At 44.8% G+C, this 21,618-nt stretch overlaps 1 protein-coding gene across 2 annotated transcripts in view; it reads right to left on the bottom strand.

Moving 5' to 3' along the window:
* Nucleotides 1-21,618, bottom strand: part of LOC139060224 (poly(ADP-ribose) glycohydrolase-like) — a 90,979-nt gene that overhangs the window by 39,450 nt on the left and 29,911 nt on the right. For both annotated transcript variants that reach the window (XM_070539281.1, XM_070539280.1), the window contains 2 exons: nucleotides 16,080-16,216; nucleotides 11,042-11,189 (listed from right to left, as the gene is read on the bottom strand). In XM_070539281.1, coding sequence (XP_070395382.1) covers nucleotides 11,042-11,189; nucleotides 16,080-16,216 — 285 coding nt within the window. The remainder of the gene's footprint in view (nucleotides 1-11,041; nucleotides 11,190-16,079; nucleotides 16,217-21,618) is intronic.

The following is a 21,618-nucleotide window of genomic DNA, read 5'->3' as shown; positions in this document are numbered from 1 at the left end:
ACAGCCACCGCGCGCGCTCATTTTCTAGCCATCTCTGCGTGGCTCTCTCCTGTCGCCCTTCCACCCCTTCGAACACTAACGGGCTCTGCCTATAGCTCTACACTGCCCCACCCTCCGAAACACAAATGGACTGCACCAACTGCACTGCAAGCAGATTGCTCGTATGTTGCTCGCTGGCTCCTCATTCAGTGAAGTTCTGCGAACAGCTTAATCGCTCGTGTTTGTTTTTGTTGGTTGTGCCGAAGTCGTTCCTGACCACGCGGTTTCTCAACTTTGCTTGAGTCGCCGCCGAAACGGAAGATAGCTGATCTACCCGCTGATCATCGGCAATGCACGACTTTCCAGTGAAAAGAAAGCGCAGGGCTATAGGTTTGGAAACTAAGTGCTTCTAACTGATTAGACGATCGTCAACGCGCTTGCATCGGATAGCAACGGCGACGACAGCAGCGATGATGCGGTAGGGCAGGCTACCTCAACATTGTTTCACAGGAGGCCCAAAATGATTCAGTCCCTCCAGGGCTTCGTTTTCATGAGGAACCTTCAGGTACACTATGTGGAGTGCTTGGATGCCTTGGAGAAGTTTGTAGGCAAGCTTCGCGTAAAGCATGTATGGCTGACGGACATGGGCTTTTCTCGTGCAAGCCAATGAGAAGTACGTGGTGAGATGCTTGTGGCAATTTCTCCTCAGTGTTTCTTCTGGATTTATCAAGCTGACAGGCTGCTGCGGCAGGCTTCTCGCATTTCTTAAAAGGCCCCTTTTGGGGCCACCAAGTGATGCCTCGGCGGTGCTTGCATGTCGCTTGCCACCTGTGACACCTCTTTGCAGTTGTTATAGCAGTGCCATTCTTTAATGCCGACAGCCGCGGCTTGTTACACGCGATCGGAGCACCCAGGAAGCAGTTCAATGACTGAACACAATCAGCAGCCGAGCGGAGGAAGGTGGTGGGGAAGGGCACTGGCCTCCCTGCCTATACAATTTTCTCATATCAGCTCTGCCATCCCCCTATTTTTATTTTTAATTATCGGTTATAACAATGGAATTTTCGTGGCACTTGAATATTGTTATAAGTAGGTTCGACTAGTTTGAAGCACCGGCCCAGCCAACGTAACTGGACGCGGCCATTGTGATGCCCACGGCGCTTCACCGACAGTTGCAGATGGCCATTAAAAGTCTTCAAAGCGGCGTATAGGTTGGGGATCATTCTGCGCATGTTCTGAAGAGAGCAGCCAATGGCACGCGTGTCGAAGTCTAGAGGGGACGGCATTTCGGATGGCACAGCGTGACTGGCCGCAAGAGATGCGCGCCAAAAACGTCAGGCTATAGATGCGCCTTCGTGCTGCAGAAACAACAGCTGCGCTCTAAAATGCACTCACGAAGTGCACCCCAACCTGCTGCAATGTTGGTCTCTGTTGTACTTTCGTAGCTTCACCGGCTGCACACTGCCGAGTTCCACTATACGTACAAGCGGCGGCCACACATGTATCCGATCCCGGGATACATGTAATAGCCACGAATCTCAAAGGCTATGCTTTTTGGTACCGTACCGTGAGCGCTGATAAAAGTCCCGGCCGCCATGTTTCAGACACTACCTGGTGCTGCTTCTCGGCAGAACAGCTCATAGCCTCCAAGATATCACATGAAAAAAGAAAGAAAAAGAAAACAGAACACGCAGCGCCGCGGCCACATTTTTATTTTAAGGTCTTGAGAGAGGGAAAGACGCGACCTGCAACAGAAGCACTGGCCATGGCTGGCCAGGTGCAAACGCACCTCTCTCCAGTCAAGCCTAAACAAACGGCCACAGATGGAAAGAACAAAGCAGCGTGGCTCACACGGTGATGCCAGCGTCACCAACGTGCACCAGGCCACTAGCACTCTCCCCATCTACCATGGCGCAGAGTTCTAATTATCGGTAGCGGTGTGAATTTCAGTGTGAATTAGCGGGATGCATCAAATCTTGCTTTCAATACATTGTTGGACGGACCGCGGTGGTTACTTCGAATTATCCGAAATTTTGAATTAATGAGTTGTGAATTAACGAGCTTTTACTGTATATAGAAGAATAAAACAACAATTTTATTAACCCTCTATGCGTCACATAAAGAAGGCTAACACTTGCAGGCAATTCAATGTTACAGTTAATGCATATTCGACCCTTTCATTCTTAAGCAGACCAACAACTGACTTTTATGGTACCAATTTCTTTTTTTTTCAGTGCCACGCAATTCTTTGCTATGTTATCAGTGTCTGCCATGTTCCCATGGAGATGTTAGTTCCCAGAGAACATAGGAAAGCTGAGGATGACATGTGAGAGGAAACACTGAACCTTAACCATCTGCCCATACTGCTGGCCTCTTTTTCGTAACTACTGCACCATAGCACCACCCCCAGTGGTAAAAGCACAGTCCTGGTGCAACTAAAGGCCGAGCTCAGAAGCACTGCAGTGAGCCTTGATCCTACTGTCGTGCACGACATCACTGCATGACCGAGTCGAGGGTGAGATAGAACTGGCAGGAGCAATTTCGTATGTCACATGGCGGAGCGCACGGTAGGGGCCCATGTATCAGGAAAGGAGCTTCTCTCAAAGTTCGACATGACGAGAGGGTGACCACAAGAGCACAAGCGCACCAAGCGAAAACTATGTGTCCTGGTGCCGGGCACTGTACAGATGCTCCTGAGTGGTTTGCGATGCTGTTCGTCGAGTACAGGCAAGCTGGTGTGGCAATCAGCCAGGGCGATAACACCATGCGCATGCTCACTTGTTGAGGTCGCAGGAGGAAGTGCAGTATCAAGGGGCGAGGTTGCTTCACATCCATACCACAGATAAAATGAAGGAAATCCAGCAACGTTGTGTCGAGAAGAATTATAGGCAAATGTAACGTAAGGAAGGGCCACGTCCCAGTCATGGTGGCCCTTTGAAATGTACCTGGAGGTTCAACCGCTCCATCATTCTACTGGTTTGAGGATGGTATCAGGTGGTCAGCTTGTGCTGAGTGGAGCAGGAATGCACAATGTTGGTGATAAGTTACGACAGAAAGTTACGACCACGCAGATGTCGCGGGGCGCCATGAAACAAGATAATGTCTTGCAAGAGAAAGCCTGTGACATCAGTGGCGCAACCGATTGGAAGAGCCCGTGTGATGGCGTAGCAGGTAGTGTAATCAGTTGCAAAGGCTACCCATTTCTTCCCAGAAGATGACGTGGGAAAGGGGCCGAGGAGATCTAATCCAACATGGAAGAATGGCTCTACAGGTACGTTGATTGGCGGGAGATGACCGGCAGATAGCACCTGAGGTGTTTTCCGATGCTGGCAGGTATGACAGGCAGCAACATAGCGTCAAACGGAGCGAGCGAGACTGCACCAATAGAAGCAGCGGCGGACGCGCAAGATACCCCAAGGTGTCCTTCAGTGGGTGCATCATGGAGCTTCATTGTAGATGTTTGGGCACAACAAGAAGAAGCTCTGACCCGCCAGAGAGGAAGTTCCTTTGGTAGAGAATGACACCCTGGAGGACATATCAGTGAACAGAGACGTCGGTAGGTGAACAGTGCACACACTTGATGAGTTCTCGCAGCGATAGGTCCCGGTACTGCTCATCAGCAATGTTAGTGAAAGCAGACAAAGAGAAAATGCTGTCGGCAGTACTAAGGTCAGCATCGTCGGGCTCGTTGACCGGGTAGCAAGACGGGCAATTGCCGTATTTGTTCGAATCTAGGCCGATCGTTGTTTTTTTTTTTTTTTCAAATAACCATATTCCAAACTCTAGCGTCGGCTTAGATTCGAGGATTTTAAAAGACGCGCCACTTTTTTATTGAAACTGCTAAATATGGTGCATAGCTAGCGCCATCTAGAAAAGTCAGTATCGCAGTCGCTAGTAGCTGTGCCAGTAGCCAACCGTACACAAGCGTGGTCTCCATTTTAACCTGTGTTGTGTCGGCCGTATCGGTGTGCGGCATGGTGTTATCGCGATGGCACCAAGCAGGAGATGCCGCTACAGTGCGTAAGTTGTGATAGCCGCAGAGGCTATCACAGAGGTTGAACCTTCAAGTCGGGCGGGACTTTGGCATCGACAAGAAAAACATCCGTCATTGGAGGGGACGACAGCAGCTTTTTGTGCGCGCCGCAACGACGATGGCAGTTAGCGGACCAAAGAAAGGCCATCACCACAAAGTGGAGACAGTTTTGCCCGACTTTGTTCGGACGTAGAGAGCAGCTGCCCTTCCAGTGACAACAGAAGTGCTCCAAGTGAAAACTAGGGAACTTTCGAAGGAGCGAGGCCTAACGCCAAAGGATTTCAGAGCCAGCCGGGGCTGGCTCCAGAAATTCATGAAGCGCTTCGGCTTCAGCCTCCGATGTCGCACTTCAATCACCCAGAAGCTGCCAAGCGATTTAGAAAAAAAGCTGATAGCTTTTCAGTGCTACGTGCTGCGAAAGAGAGAAGCAGCAGGCTACAACCTTGGGCAAATCGGCAACGCCGACCGGATGGCTGTGTATTTTGATGCGTCAGTGGCATACACCGTGAATGAAAAGGGTGCCAAGGAGGTGAAGGTGCGCTCTGCGAGCTACGAGAAGCAGCGCGCAACTGTGATGCTGTGCTACAAAGCTTATGGACATAAACTCCCTCCTTATATAATATTTAAAAGGAAGACACTGACTGCTCGAGAAACTTTCCCAAGAAATGTCATTGTGCGGGCAAATGAGAACAGGTGGATGATGGGTGCGATGGTGGAAGAGTGGGTTAAGATTGTGTGGCGACTACATCCGGGAACCCTTCTGACAAAGAACTCGCTCCTTGTTGTTGACTCTTACCGTCAGCACTTGACCGACGTGAAGGCTGCGTTCGCCCAAGCAAACACGAACCTCGCTGTCATACCGGGCCAGTTGCAGCCACTTGATGTCTGCATCAACAAACCTTTCAAGGATCGTCTGCGGAAATATTACATGGACTGGCTGACTGACGAAGACCACATACTAACGGCAACAGGCCGCATCAAACGTGCATCACTATTGCATCTGGCAGGCTGGGTAGCTGCAGCGTGGGACGACATCCCCGGTACTTTGATCGTACGCGCCTTTAAAAAGTGAAGCATATCTAATGTGCTTGACGGTATCGAAGATAGTGCACTGTTTGAAGGCGACAGTGACAAGGAACACAGCGACGAGTCTAGCAGTGACGACGACGTTGAATGAGCTCTGCACATTCAGATTCATTAAATGCTGTTTGCATTTTGTGAACACTGTCCTCGCTTTTTTTTTGTTCAGCCTACATTCGAGGTCATATTTTTTGTTGTTGTTGTTGTTGTTGGCTTCGGACTTTAGGGGGTCGGCTTAGAATCGGGGTCGGCCTAGATTCGAGTAAATACGGTAGCGTAAATTCTTGTAGGTGCAACGCCCAGCAACCAAGTCGTCCTGTAGGGTGTTCCAGTGAGGACAACCAACAAAGATGGTCTGTGATGACTGAAAAGGGTCAGCCATATAAGCATGGACGGAACTTTGCAACTGCCCAAACTAGGGCCAGTCACTCTCAGTGATGGAATAGTTGTGCTCGGAGGTTGAGAGAAGCCTGCTGGAGTAAGCGATAACATGGCCATTGCCGCACTGACGTTGTGCTAGTACTGTGCCGATTCCGTAGCCACGGCCATCGGTACGGACTTCGGCAGATGCAGAAGGACAAAAATGGGCCAGAACTGGCGGCATTGTGAGAAGGGCGATTACATGCGAAAACGTAGAGGCTTCATTATCGTCCCACTTGAAAGGAGCGTCTTTTTTCAAAAGCTCGGTTAGTGGGCGTGCTATGGCGGCGAAATTTTTCACGAAGCGGTGGAAGTATGAGCAATAGCAGATGAAGCTGCACACATCCTTTTCACACTTTGGAACAGGGAAGTGCGTAACAGCATGGATTTTGCTTGGGTCCAGTTGCACTCTGTTCGCATCAATAAAATGTCCAAGCACAGTAATCTGGCAACGGCAAAAATGGCACTTTGATGCGTCCAGTTGGAGACTGGGGATGCGCGACTCTCGCGCGTCCCCTGATATGTTTTTCCCGCATGGCGCGTCTCCTGCAATCCGGCTTCGCCGCGTGGCCTGGCGCCCGCGGCAGTCGGAGTGGTTGAGGCGCAGTACGAGAGAGGGCGCGAGCGTTGCGCTGCTAACGCCGCCGACAGGCGGGGTTGCTTGGGCGCCGAGAGACATGGCGCTTCCTCTCTTTGGTTCGGGACAGCAAGCAGTGCGGACGTGCCGCGTGTGCGCCGATCCATGCTTCTGCGAGACCGTCTCGCGTGGCTGCCTTCGAACGCGCCACCGTTCGTGTGACCGTACACGCGAGCGACCAGGCGTTGGGATCTAGCATGGGGCGAACATATTCGCTCGCTATCCAGCTGCGGTGAGTCGGACTTCCTAGATTTGTCGTGCGCCCATCGGCATGTGTTGTGGATAGCAACGCGGCTAGCAGGGATTGATCTTTGAAAGGTGCAATAAATGCCCTTGTGATTGTTTGCACTACTGTGTTGTCGTTCCTTTGTCCCAAGAGCACGGGTGTGAGAACTCCACAAGACCAGCTTGATGAAAAATGTACAGGACTGCTGAGAGGTGCTCGAGGTGCCTTGTGTACGTTGGGGAGAATACTATATAGCGTCATCCAAGTAGCACAGGCATGTGGACCATTTGAAACCTTGACGAAGGGAGTTCATCATGCGTTCAAATGGGGCTGGCGCATTACACAGACCGAATGGCATCACTTTGAATTGATAAACACTGTCGGGTGAAGGCAGCCTTATCGCGGCCTAGATTGTCCACGGCAATCTGCTAATAGCTGAAGTGAAGATCAATAGAAGAGAAATAGCGAGCACTGTGCAGGCAGACACGGGCGTCATCAATGGGAGGTAGGGTATCCGCATCCTTTCTTGTAACTCTGTTAACATGCTGATAATCCATGTAAAATTGCCATAAACCATCTCTCTTTTTCACCAGGACAACAGGTGATGCCCATGGACTACACGATGGTTCAATAATTTTCTTGGAAAGCATTTTGCGAACTTCTGTGTGAATAACTTGATGCACAGATGGCAACACTTGATATGGGCAGCAATGAATAGAAGGTTCATCACCAGTATTTATGCAATGAAGAAGCTGTCAAGGATGAAGGGCACAGGCTATATTGCGATGGACCGACAATCTTTTGGCGACCAGCTCACTGGAAAAAAAATAATCGGGATGTGCACGCAGTAGTGGAAAGCATGTTTCAGATGAAGACGCACGCTGCAAAAGAAGTCACAAGGCTTTCACTGCTGCGAGCGCTAATCAGTCATGAGATCACAAGAATTCCAGCTTCCGCACTGCTTTTGTGCAAACCAGAAACAGGATTTGCTTATTCATTCAGTAAATAAAAGCGTGTTGATGCAGTAAGCATTTGTTTATTGTTTTCTTGATGCCCTCAATAATTCAACATTCGGTTAATTCAGGCACTTGTTTCAATACCGTGAAATCCAAATTAACGAGGTTTTACTGTACAAGTATATTTACAAGTGAATACGCTGCACTTGGCCAAAAGGTAATAGCCCGTGCTAGGCTCGAATCATCGTCGTCATATTTACACTGCTGGCTTCTTTTTCATCTTTACTTGTCTGTAGTAACATTGAGCATGGCAGCATACAGTTAGCCATTGCCAAATAAGCCATATTTCTCTTTTTTTTTTCTGTGTTTTAGGTAATGTCTATGGCTTTAAAAAAATTTCCCACTGATACAGTTGAACGTCGATATGTCAAAACAGGCATATCAAATTATTGTCAATATCAAGCAGTTGTAACATCCCCTTGAAAATCCCATGCAAAAGTGTAGCACTGTACTGTGCACATATATTAACCCTTTCAGGCACTGTGTACACAATTGTAGTGCATCAACACCAAAAGTATTGATGAGAGTGATCATAATTAAATTGTGTTGCATACAACTTGAAATACTTCTGATTAGAAGAGTGCTGCAAGTTTGAATAACATGCGCAAGATGTTTTAGTGAAACAATTTGGAAGATAGATGGTTAGGTGCTTTTTCTCAGTGTCAGTACATCATTATATGCAGAAGGTTAACTTCTTTCACTGTTTTTCACAATGTTTTGCACCAGGCATTATTTTCGTTGCTGGATAGGTGCTTCAAAGCCCGCTGGGCATGAAATAGTATATGTTCTCATATTTGATGTTCCTGCAGTGAGTTTTCCCATGGAGTTCACATTCTATGGACCAAAAACTCACCAAAAAATAAAAAAGTGCTTAATCTGTTCTGCAGCTCTATACTTTTTATGATTCTGAGAAGCGAGAATTGAAGTGAAAGTTTTCAATCAAAAGAAGTAATCAGCGCCTGAAAGTGTTACACTGGCATGGCACAGCATGCTGTGCTGTACCCCTGCAAGTTTGCTTCTCCTAATGAGCCTGAATGGCTCGTGCAGCGTCTTATTCGCCGAATTTGATTTAGTAAGCTTCCCCGCATCACAGATGTGTAATGCGATGAAGCATAGTAACAATGGAAAGATATAACTGCCAAGCAGCGAAGCATACTACCAGCAGCCTTTCATTATTGGAAAAAAGGATTGCCACACTGCTTCAAAAATGTGAAAGGCCTTCCGGTCCGATACACACACTTCATAAAAAATGGATGGCATTCCATCCATTTTTATGCCCAGAGCCACTCTGTGGCTCTGGGCATAGGATCAGTAAAGTCCCACATTTTATATTCTCTGGAAACAGTCTGAGACATGCAGAGCTTTCAAATAAGCTTCAGATAGGCATAGTATTCTATATTTTGAACTGTCTATATATCAAACTATTTCATGATCCCTTTCAAGTTTGATTGCATAACGACCATGTGAGTGTCTCATGATCATATTACAACACTTGTACTAAGCGAATGTCCTCTCAGTTTCGGAATTTGTGCACGGTTACAAATCAGTACAAAGCGCTGTGGTGGACACTTTCAGAATGCTCCACGTGAAGCACTGTGCAGTATGAAACACAGCAAGACTCTGCTACCTAATAAAGTGCTTGTATATCTTTGCAGAATTTGTTGCGTTGTCTTCTTCCTTGTTTCATGAGAAAAACTCGGTAATATGAACAAGCAATGTGCGAAGAAGCTTCCAGAGAAAATGCATAAAGAAACATCTCAGACATCGACACCAGTGAGGAGGAGGAGGAGGAAGATGTTGCCGGAGTTGGGTTTGTCAGTTTCGTTAACATTGAATACTTCTATGAAGTGAATGTGCAGGACGTGGGATTTACAGGTACCTGCGGTACTGTGAAAAATTGGGAAAGAAACTTTCAATGAAAGAAATTGCCTTTTCACTTACTCACTCCCAACACCACCAACAACACTGGGCTCAGTGGACAGTTTGAAAGCCTCCTAAATGCGGATAACACCCCAATGCCGCACGCTTTTCAGGGTACTTACGCAAGTTCATCTTAATAGTTATTTTTTGAAGCAACAAATACCTACAGCAATAAAATAAAACATGCGAACATGAACATGACTTCTGAAGAAGGGCAGAAGACCCCGGCCAGAAGCTCGTGATACTGACAGAAGCAGTGCCAGCTCAGAGCTGCTGCAGAGCAGCTCTGAGTTTCATAGTTTTAGTTTCCATGCTTGAGACGCATTGTTAAATTTTGTGATTACCATGACGCTTTGTATACAAATGTGCACATACCAATAAAAAGTACACAATGGTAGTTTCTTGTTTGCCACTGACTTGTTTAGTTTTACTAACACCCATATTCAGAAATGCATCTTAAGTTGAAGTCATTGCTTGACTTGATTTAAAGGGTGCCTGTCATGAACACTCTGGAGGAACCACAATGCTGAGCACATTCATGGCAGGCATCCCACAGATCAAGTCAAGCATAGGCTTCAATTTAAAACCTACATAGGTGGATTATTCTGAAAAATAATTTTTTTCGTGCAAATGACATCAGAAAGGGCTAAATCAGGTCAAAAAGGCAGAGCATCGAGATTGTGTAAAGTTGAATCTTGATACAGCAACCATGAAATAACAAATCGCGATCTTTTTTTCTGTCAGATGCAACTTCATTAAAGAAACTAGGAATGTTAGCATAGTAAAATTTTCTAACTGACTATGAATACCGTATTTGAGAAAAAAAAAGAACTTCAGATATCGAATAGAATATTCTAAACTTCTAAGAAAAATTTTTAATGAAAGCTTCTGTAGCGTCTGTGTGGCAAAAAAAAAATGCTTGTTAACGTTATTTTATATGTGCAGTGCCATTAAGCACTGGATGTCAGGTCAACCGAGAAGCTCGTAATTGAGAAACAAAGGAAAGTATGATTATATCTGGTGCACCATGAGAATCACCATAATGAAAATAAGAAACATCACGTCCCCAGATACATATAGCAGACGTTAGTGCTCATTGAGGGAGCTAAGGGCGACACTACAGCACTGCACATCATTTTGAAGGAATTCAAACATGGTGAGATTGGATAAATGATAAATTGCTGAGTTTAAATCGAGACAATTATACGCTGCTTAAAGTGAGACATGCTTGCTCAATGGCTGGTGACTATTGTAAAGACATTTAATCGAATTCTGGGATTTTATATGCAAAAGCACAATGAGATTATGAGGCACGCCATGGTGAGGGACTCCGGATTAGTTTTCACAAATGTTAGAATGAAACGAATATTCAACAACTTCAAAAAGCAAATTCTCAAATTGAATGCGAATTGAAGATCAAAGACAATTCGATCCATATTTGAAATTTCAAATATTTCCACACCCATATTACATACAAAGATGTTTGACTCTATCAATCATCATTTACACTTTCTACCATGTCAGACTCTCAGGCTGGCAGGCAAACAGGTTGGGTGGAAAATGTTCTTGTTTTAAAACAATTTCTTTAGAATGAAATCTGCCTTTATATATGCATTCGGGACAAAAATTTTAACAGTAACAGTAGATATTGACCTGAAATAGCTGCAGACCCTCACACTGCTTTTGATGAGACAGTGATGTCCTGATGAAAAGACTAACTTATTTCTCACCAGTAATGACTAGGACTTCCCTGGAACCAAGAGCTTCGGTAAAAAGCCGAGACACAATCAGCTCGGGGCACATCATGAACCGAATCTCTTCTTGCACGCAACCACCACCCAACACTCCTCCACCGATGAACTTGTTTGCAAAGTCAACCTTCAGTAAAGCACATGAAAAGAGAAACATAAATATTACACACATGTGAAAAACTGATTTTTGATCACTATTGAAAGTTAACCTAATAGTGTACCAGAGAGAAGACTTAGAGAACAAGAGTCTTGTTGGAACCTTAAACAGCCCCTCACCAGGTTTGGTCTTTGCAAACAGACAAGCGCGCCGCTTAGATCGCTGGGTGGCAATCCTCTCCGTAATGTATCAAATGGCTTCAAGGCACGAAAACAGATGAAATTTTAATCCGAAGCCCACACACACCCTTCCTCTCGAGGGAGCCCCACTTCAGAGACAAAGAGTCAAGGTCAAACACACAATCACTTTTACACAACACACAAATACTTCCACATAAGATGCAAATACCTCTATGTAACACATCAATACCCCCTACATAACATACACTGCCTGCAACGTCACTGATTATGGCACGTGACCTCGGTAATTTGTCCAATGCAAAATGAACAATGCTGCTACTTGGAGTGCACCGTCCATCAAAAAGAGGAAAAGAAAAAGAAGGCAGGGGTCGTGACACAAATGTGAAGTGGTCCCTTAGCTCCAGGAGTATGGGAGAAAGCAAAGAAATGGAACTTGAGGATGCTAGTTGAGGCAGAAGGCTGTCCTTGTTGGACAGCCTTCTGCCTCAACTAGTGAAGTGCCTGAAATGCCAACAAGTGAATATTGCCTTCTGGCAGCATGGTTATGCCACATTTCAATTTCTCCCATCTCCTCGAATATTGAAGCGATCCGAAAAATCGTGGTAAAACTTGACAGCGTCTTACAACTTCCAGGGTACACAGCCAAAATTTGTAGTAATGGAGCATGGTGAGAGGCCCTTTAAAAATGTGATATAGCATGGTCCACTATTAACCCTTTGAATGCCACTGTTGTATCGGTACATTTCCGCATTTCTGTCTCACCATCCAATTGATGCACCCATACTTTCTCCACTCTCTACCTCAGATACCAAAAGTGCTTATTAATTACCCATGTCATTTATTCCCCTTCCACATAACCAAAAATAAACCATCGAGTTCATTCTATAATACCCAAGAAAAAAAAAAACAATCACTCGGGGTGTATCGCCTCTGAAAAAGAAACGCCACTGAGGGTCATAAAGAGAACACCCTGCAAATGTTTCACTGCAAATTATAGCCGATATAGGCCATAAACGCCAGCAGCCATCTGTATGTATGTACAGGTGCCCACCTGACGTGTCTTATATGACACTTTTTACTTTATAAAGTCGAAGTTTTATTGGCTTTATTACCATTTAAGTACCCCTTTTATGAATACATCATATCATACATTATTTAACAAATAAGTACCACTTCGCACCTGGCTTGAGTGAAATGGCCAACTGTTTCTTTGTAATGAATTTAAAAAATCATTGCTCACACAGATAATTCTTTCACAGTATGCACTACAGTTACTAGTGCTATTGATGCTGGGCCTGCATGTTGAAAAACATTCATGTCTGTAATAAGTTCACAATTTCCTGGAGCTATACTATGCCAATGTTAATTGTTGCATAGCCTTCTGCAAATACAAATGGCAAGTGTCCTAATGAAGAAGTTTACAAATTTGTAGCCCTGCACTGTGAACAGGTATCACAGTACTGTTAATTGCATCTGTTAGAGCATCCAAAGTGGAGAAATTTGATCTATAAAATTATATCTTATGTAAATTCTTTACATAACAATGTAAAGAATTGTAAAGAATACAAGTGTTCTGCAAAAGTCTTTCTCACATGTTAGCGGTTTATTTGAGAGCCATGTACAATATATTAATTTTGTCTACTTTAGATTTACTATTTGATGCAATTTGCAGAATTGTGATGTCATTTTTCATTGCTGAGTTAGAGCTGTAATCATGAAAGTGTCATTTTCCGATTTTCAACAATTATTATTTAAAAAGCTGATGGCCCAAATCTAAAATTCGCTACCAACAGTCACCAAATTTTAACGTTTTCTTTTAAATGCAACAAACCTCATTCAATTTGGTGCTGTGGTTGCTGAGAAAAATTATTTCTCTTTTTCCATGTATTTCAATAGAAACCCTTCATCTGAAGCTTGCTCTTAACTAATTGAGTATGGCAAACAGAACGCACTGAGGGTAAAATTTTTTTCTGAAGATGCATCCCTATGCAGTCACATTCTTTATTTCAGATAAAAATTTTTCAGAGAAACTTATTTCAAGGAAAAAAAACAAGCAAATAATTTTTCAGTTCACAATAAAGTTACATTTTTTATGTTTTCAGTTTTATACATAGTTTATTGTTGAATACGTGAATAAACAACAATAAATAATTTTTGACAAATGTGATGATATTAACACATTTTACATTTAAATTTTAAATGACACAAAGACAGCTCATATTTTGTGATGTTGCATTTAATTTTCCATATTTATTTGATTATAAGGTGAGGGTGCCAGTCAGAGGACCAGAGGAAAAGAACACTAATGCAAGGTGATATATAGTAGCCAACGGTTTATTCCGACTCAGTGAGGATTTTCTAATATGCCAAATAATCAGAAGCCCCCAGAATAATTAGAACAATCGATTTGGCTTATATGTGGATACCACCTTAAGGTGTGACTCCCCAGCAGCGTGACATTCGCCTTATGGTGTGGCTTTATCGCACCACATGCTGCACTGCCCTGAAGATGCACTATAAGGCAAAATTCATGCTGCCACGAAGTCAAACCTCAAGGCGAAATTCACATATAACCCACCATTCCACCTTTACTGTAAAATTTTTCTAATTCTCAGTGTGGGTTATATGCTCACAAATACTGCCTCACTTGCGAAAGCTTATTAGTTGCTAGAATTTGCACTTCCGCCTAAATCTGGATTACCAGAAATGTGGCACTGCTGTCGCCATATTGAAATAGTAATTGAAATTATTAGCCTCGGTCTTAAGGCAGGGGATGACTTTGAGGCTAAGGATTCTGACAAAGAACCTTGTTTTTTATACGAATATGGTATTTCAAAAAAGAAAAAAAACAAAGTTAATAACGTTATTCTTGTAGCCTTTTTGGCATTTTGCTACTGGCTTGCTTAATATCTTGGCCCATGCTCAAAGAAAAATTTGCTCCACTATAACAGATATGTTGCATCCCTTAGGTCTCACTTTAGCTGCAGAATACTCATTAAAACTATGCACAGCTAAAGGAATTCTAGATTTAGTTGTTATAGACATTTAGCAGCAAACAGTCTATGCATCGTGAGCCAGGAGTTACCACAGGTACAGTCGCGGACAGAATAAAATGGACCACGGGATCTCCGAAAACGTTCAATTCCCGAGCAGCCTGTAGCAGTAACCAGTAAAACTGCCCACGACAACGTTGTTAGCATATTCCAGTCGAGGTCCAAAATGCAAATACCAGATTACGTTGTGAGGTTGCGGAGATATTCAGCTTTTTCTTAGATTTCGTGGTCCGTAATATTCTGTCCGCCACTGTACATTGCCATTGAACGCCTTCTGAATCGGTACAAGCAGGCATTAGCTGCCGCCGCTGCTCATTCCAGCAATGTTCCACCAAGAAGCCGGGGATCACTTAGTAATAGTATTTATTTAAAATGTGGAAAAGCAGAGGGAAGATGTTCTCTGTAGTGAACTAAAAGAACAGTGACAGAGATTTGAATGTGTAGAATGAAACTGTGTGAAAGTTCCATCCCTCAGCTGCACAAAGAGTGCCCCGTCCTTACGCCCGTTCGTCATGTACCCATTTCCGCAAGGCGAGCACAACAAGCTCTATCACCAGAATTGGATACGCAATCGCCAGCAATGACCGACAATCTATTGCCAGCAATGACTGCCAGGCTAACAGTACCTGCAGCTACAACACAGTGTTACATTCACCACTGGCACAAAATATAATGGAATGTTGAACTTCAGTAAGCTTGCAAGTCAGCAATACATCCTTCTCAAGCAAGCATGACTGACACACTTGAGCCATTTCGCTTTCCACGGCAGCCAACTAAAACGTGGAATAACAGGCGGGTGGCATGAGCTTTCTTTCTGCACCATGAATCAAAAAGCAAGCTAGCCATCACTAAGTCACTTGCAACATCTCTGATCAGTGCTGATGACAAGAATGATGTGGTTGGAGCAGGTCGGAAACAGGCATCTTCTGTGTGCACACACGCGCCTATTCCCGAATAAAGGTGGTACACATACATTTAACAACAGGTACAAGACCTTAACAACAATCCAAATCTACCACTGTAGACTAGAATATAAATGGTAAAAGCAAACAGCAAGCTGCTGCATTTGTTGCCTTCAGCTGGTAAGCTTGCACATATTTTAAGACTAATGTGCTAACAGATCAGATAAATGAAAAGTATACACTACCTCTGCAGCTCTAGCCGAAGTGTCATGTCATCAACCCACTCACTGCTCACCATGGTGGCCAAAATAGCGGCTGTCTGAGCTGAGCATGTGGCTGTGGTGGCCATAGTAAACAGGCGAGAAAATGCCATTCAGAAGGCACTCAATGGCAGGTGCTGTCACATGATCAAATATGGCGGGAGCCATGGGTACGGTGCTGTAAATGGTCTATATGTATTGAGGCCCTACTGTATAAAGTATAAAAACGAAAGATTGCTCTCGTGTGTACTGTACCGATATGAAAGGAAAGACTTGACTACATCCAAACAGCGGCTCCTGTTAAATGTGCAATGCAAACCACCCACCCTGCTACTTGCTTTCTTTCTATTACAATCCAAGAGCAAGAAAAATATTCAACTTGAAAAGAAATCTGGCATTACCTTTCTCATTGGCACACTTTGAAACATTGGTGGCAAATAGATTTATGCAACATACGAATGTTGCAAAACTGTGCACACTAGGATGAATCAGCAAAATTACTCACCTGGAGCATACCCTGCCCTTCACGTTCAATGAACCCCGATTCAGACACAAAAAGGTTGCCCAGTTTTTTGTTTGCACTGCTCCACTCATAGGGCTCAGTCAGACATCTCCGGTGAAATGTCAGCATTCCAGTAGGCTCTACAGAGTCAGTGGGAAAAGAAAGATGCCACATCACTCCACAGTAATAAAACTAGTCTATCACTTCATTATGGTGCATCAAGGGACACTAAAAAGGGATGTTAAGTAATGCTGGTATATCCCACTTGGAATGCCAGAAACATTAGTCATACGGTGAAGGTATAAATCTTGGTAGTACAGAAAAGATGAAAAAACAAAAAGTGCCCTTGAACTTCCTGCTCCAGCTTCTTGAGACATGAGATTTGGACAGTGAGTGCCAGGCTCTAGTTCACTGACAAACAATAGAATAGAACAGAATTTATTGACAGGAAAGTGAGAGAGGTCAACCTGAACTAGTGCGCCTTAGTCTGCTACTCTGCATTGGGGAAGAGGGAAGGGAAGTGAAAGTACTGGGATGGGTGATGATGATAAGAGAAGTGGTGAGTGCTGACAACAAGGATTGCATTATTCTAAAGGAACTCTGTGATGCCAACATGGGTCACTGGGGATGCTGCACTGGGTATGTACTGCTCAATGAAGCTCTTTGAACCGACTTGCGTAACTAGACATGCGCCACTGGATATGTGCTGCTCTACAATGAGGAAAATAATCCTTTAAATTTCTCCAATGCTCAATAGAATTGAACCTGGCACGCACGGAGTGTGTGCCAGGTTCACACTCACTCCTTACCACACGCACACCTTACACGTGCACTCCTTACAGCGGCACCGCTAGATGGCACAGCATGTGCAGTGGGAAGCGAGAGAGAGGAGCCCGGCTGCATACATGTTTTGGTGTTGGCAATGTAGTGTGTTCCTACACTGCTTTAATGCTAAGTGCATTAACATCGACATTCATCATGACATGGTTCTGCCAGATTTTCATGCAACAAAAGCACTCCAAACATATAAATGTACACTAATCCCTCGAAATAACGAAATCGGTTTACTTGAAATATTGATTCATTTGAAATTTCTTCTGGTCCCGACCCAAATGCATGCATTTTAAGCCGCATTACTGAAAGTGCACGGAGAGCTTGACCTGCTTAGCGCAAAGTGGTGAGCGGAGGCATCAACGCCGCCGAGCGGCGGCGACCCTTTTGCGCATGCAGCGTCAAATTAATACCGCCAAAAAATTAGTCTCATGCAGGCGCAGAACAGGCCACAAAAGTACCAAGCCCACAACCGATGATCGCCTAGTAACAGGTACCAAGTGAGTGCCGAGTTTACTGCGGAGCGAACAGGAGCTGTCAAATTCCATGGTGCAGCGCACCCGAACCATTAATCTCCGTCGCAATCGCATCACTGGTGTTCGCCGTGATAGAATCTACATAAAAATAAAGATTTCCTGACACTTTGCAATGCCAGAAAAACGTATTCTCTTGGATGTCGAAAGGCGGCCAAAAGACTGCAGGCAGACTTTCACTGTAGCACTCCATCGGGTGCACTCTATGAGCAAAGTTTTACTGCTCTAAAGAGCACTTCTGGTGTTGAAACGTGCCGAAAAGTACAAGTGTCCCTCTGATTATAAGTGCCATAGCTCCACACGAGGAGCTATGTTAACAAATTGAGAAGACGACTTTGAGAAAGCTGGTCTACAAATTTGCTCACCACTCACCATAATCGGCTTGCATTACAATAAAACACTGCCCCTAGCTTCACTGCACTTTTGATGGTGCAAATCGACCGATAACTTGCCAAAAGCACGAAAATTCACAGCGTCGCCAGCGGCGAGTCAGGCTGTTAACATGGCAGGTAAACGCAACTTGGTGTTTCCCCGGCGATTTTCTCGAGCCAGTCATGCTTGATTTGCGCCATCTGACTTTAGACAAACAATCTAAATGCATGGTAGAGTCACTGAAGTTTGTTCCCAGACATTTTTCAATCGCGCGGACATGGCAGTGCGTGAACACCGACACTCAAACCGTAGAATGAGCCCAGTGTCGTCGACAACAGCGTGCCGAAAAACATTCGTTTTGCAAACTTCACGGCTGCACACCTCAGGAAAGAATTGCTACTGATCAGGTTCAAGAGGGGGGAACTTTGGGCCAGTTGGTCTGACATGTTTAGTGATCATGCCCAGTGATCATGCAATGCCCCTACTGCAAAACCGTTCAGTTTTCACGATCACGCTGTGTATGCACAATGAGCAGCTAATAGTTTTTTGAGCACAACAAAAACAACCTCACACTCAAGCCACGGCATTTGCAGCACTTTCCAGTGTGATACTCTCGTAGTCTTATGTGACCTCCGCACCCCGCCGCCCCCTACAAAAGTGGCCACTGCCTCCTCCTCCTCATTTGCTCTCCAGTCTGCAAGTCGTTTGGACACCAGTCACTCCTCTCACTTGCCTTTATGCCAACTCCTCACCTCCTCGCTGCCAGTTTCGCCGTCGCTGCTCCTCGAAAGCTGCCCTCTCCCAGCTTGCCCTCCCGAGCACAATCTTCCACCAGAGGGTGCCCTTCTGTGGTTCCTGCTTCTTGGTCTTCACAACTCCGATCGCCTTTTTTCCGCTACATGTGAAGCCGAAGCTAAGCTCGCCATTGAAACCGTCACCATCACCAGCGCACACTGACAAGGAAAGCAAGGTGCCCTGACAACATTTTGAAGCTTCTGCCTTCTGCATCGCCCACCACATTCAGTCACTTTGGTGCCGACAGCATGTGTGTTTTGATACATGCTGCAGGTTATGTGATTATACATTGTTTGGAGTGCTTTATTAGGTGTGCTTCACGTTTGCTTTTATGGTCTACAGTGATAAATGGCTCTGTCAGTCTCCGAGCAAAAGTGTCTGACTCGGGAGCAGAAAGTTCTGCTGATAAAAGGAGTGTAAAAAGGCTGCCGGCAGAAAACTGACATCACGAAGGAATTCGGCTTACAGCCATTTACTTTATCAACTGTATTGAAAAACAAGGAAGCTGCGCTGGGTGGCTTTGAAAACAGCTTCTCGGTGAAGAGAAACAGGAATCGTGATTCGAAATACCCCGAAGTGGAAGGTGCACTTCTATAGTGGCTGAAGAATGCCAGGAGTGCAAATCTCCCTGTACATGGACTTGCCCTTACTGCAAAAGCCAAAGCTCTCACCCTCCAAATGGGCCATAAAAATTTTAAGTGCAGCAATGGCTGGCTTGAGTAGTTCAAGAAATGACACGGCGTGACCTCGAAGTTCATCGCTAGCAAAAGCGCAGCCGTGAACCGTGACACTGTAGACGTATGGTGCCAAAATCGGTTCCAAGCTCTACTTGAAAAGTATGACGACAAAGACATCTACAACCTAGATGAGGCTGCATTTTTTTATGAGATGCTACCAAATCGCACAATGCTACCGTACTGCTGACGGATCTTCATCCAGAGGAAAACAGATCAGGGAGCATGTCACGGTGCTGTTTCGTACCATTGCAACAGGCGAGGACAAGCTTCCCTTATTTATACTGGGGAAGGCGGAGAAGCCACGGTGCTTCCGAAATGCGACTATTCCTAAAGAATGGATCTACAGAAGTAACAAGCGAGCATGAACGACTGCTGCTATTTATGAAGACTACGTGTGCCTTCTAGATAGACGGTTCAACGCAATGAATTGGCAAGTGCTTTTCATAATTGACAATTGTCCGAGCCACGGCAAGATCGACAACATCAAGGCAATCACTGTGGAATTTTCGCTTGCAAACACAACCGCGCTACTGCAACCAATGGATCAGGGCATCATTGAGACCACCTGGAAACTGTACTGCAATGCTCTTTTGCAGCGCATGCTCACAGCACCAGCAAGAGGTACAACATTGGTTTGCTTGGTGCTATCCATTTGCAGAATGTTTCTTGGAAAGAATTCGCACTTTCGAAGGTCGCCAACTCCTTTGCGCACCCCGGCTTTTCCAGCTCCGTCGTCAGTGACCCTGACGATGATTGGACTTGCAGAGATCTGCACGAGGCTGTTCATAAAATTGCTGGGTGATTCCAAAAGAGATCGAACATGTGGGTCCGCTTGATAGTTTTGTTTTGTCTGTTTTTTTTATATGTTAAGTAGGAATGCTCAAAATGCACAGAAGCGAAAATTTTATACCCGAAAAGCATTCCCAGCAAGCCAAAAAAATATTTGAAGGTGGCAGCACGAGCGTCCTTTTATTACATATCCCAATATTTTCCGATTTCACAGCCGAATTAAATGCAAACTAAAAACATTGTGACAAAAACCTTTCCTGCTCATTTTAATATCCTTTACAGTAAATTAGTTCCATGCGTTTTTACAGGGTGTCTACCAAGTTGACATTTCCAAATTCCCAGAGTTTTCCAGGTTTTTCCCCGAGTGCCTTTGCAAAATTCCCTGAGTGATGCATAACTACGTTTTATGTCAAGATGGGCTGAAACCATATCACCCAATGCTGTTTCTCTCGAGTAAGCATTTGAAAAATTTTTTAAAAATGAATTAATCCAATTTGAATACTAAGGAGTAGTGTTTATGCGATTCAAAAAGAGAATAGAAGGGAGGGGTTAGCAAAAATGCACCGCAAATAAAATGTTTTCGAAAAAAATTGCAAAGCGAGTCGGACATTCTCAAATACGAATAAAAGAGAGATGCATACAGAAGCAAATATTTTCGAACGTGAGCTATTTCTATCAACTGGTAGCAAGCTCAGTAGTATGAGGCCCGGACTTTGTCACGATTAAGATTCTCTCTCAACAGCTCATAAGCCAACCTCAACTGTCCCGACATACTCTCAGCCCGCACACGAAGCTTCAGTGTTGTGTTTCACTGCTTTAAAGAGTTTATTTTGGTTTGGATGAGGGACACTTGCATATCAGCATCAGCCAACACTTTGTTTTTTGAGCTCAAGCTCCTTCGAAACGGTGGCAGCCCGCTTCCTTTCCTGTTCATTCCTCAATGCGTAGGCCCTTTCTGTTTTTGTCCTCCTTCCGCCACTCGTTCGCCCCACGGACCGTTTGAAGCATCTTCTTGCTCAGTTGCACAGTCCATGTCCGATTTTTCGAACTCCCTAGGGGCCGCGAAAACGCTAAAAAAATCGGCCAGTTGGAAAAAATAAATGCATGTCATTTACTGCCCTTAAGGGCTCAAACTGCCGCAGGCACATTCGAAAACGCTCTGAAGGCAAGTCGGTACACGTATTAGGCATATCGGTGCTCGTACTGTGACAGGAAATACCGGGTGCACGCATGTATAATTAAGGAATACATACTGTGTCCCGTGGCAACAGCCCCTTCCCACGCTTTTTATGCTTCACTGCAATACTTTTGGTATGTTTCACCAAGTAACATTTCTGTACAGAGGAGACGCTGACTGTCGGGAACCGGCATTATGCAATGCACCGTGCTTTCCAAGCTTCTAAGCCAATCGCGAGGCCCACAAAAGCGCAGTCGGTGCCATTGCTGACAGCAGCGAATTCTTTCAATGAAAAACACGGCCCCCAA

Source organism: Dermacentor albipictus, chromosome 5 (genome assembly GCF_038994185.2).
Source record: "Dermacentor albipictus isolate Rhodes 1998 colony chromosome 5, USDA_Dalb.pri_finalv2, whole genome shotgun sequence".
Classification (NCBI taxonomy): Eukaryota; Metazoa; Arthropoda; class Arachnida; order Ixodida; family Ixodidae; genus Dermacentor; species Dermacentor albipictus.
The sequence above is the reverse complement of the archived record's forward strand: the minus strand, read 5'-3'. Positions and strand labels throughout refer to the sequence as shown.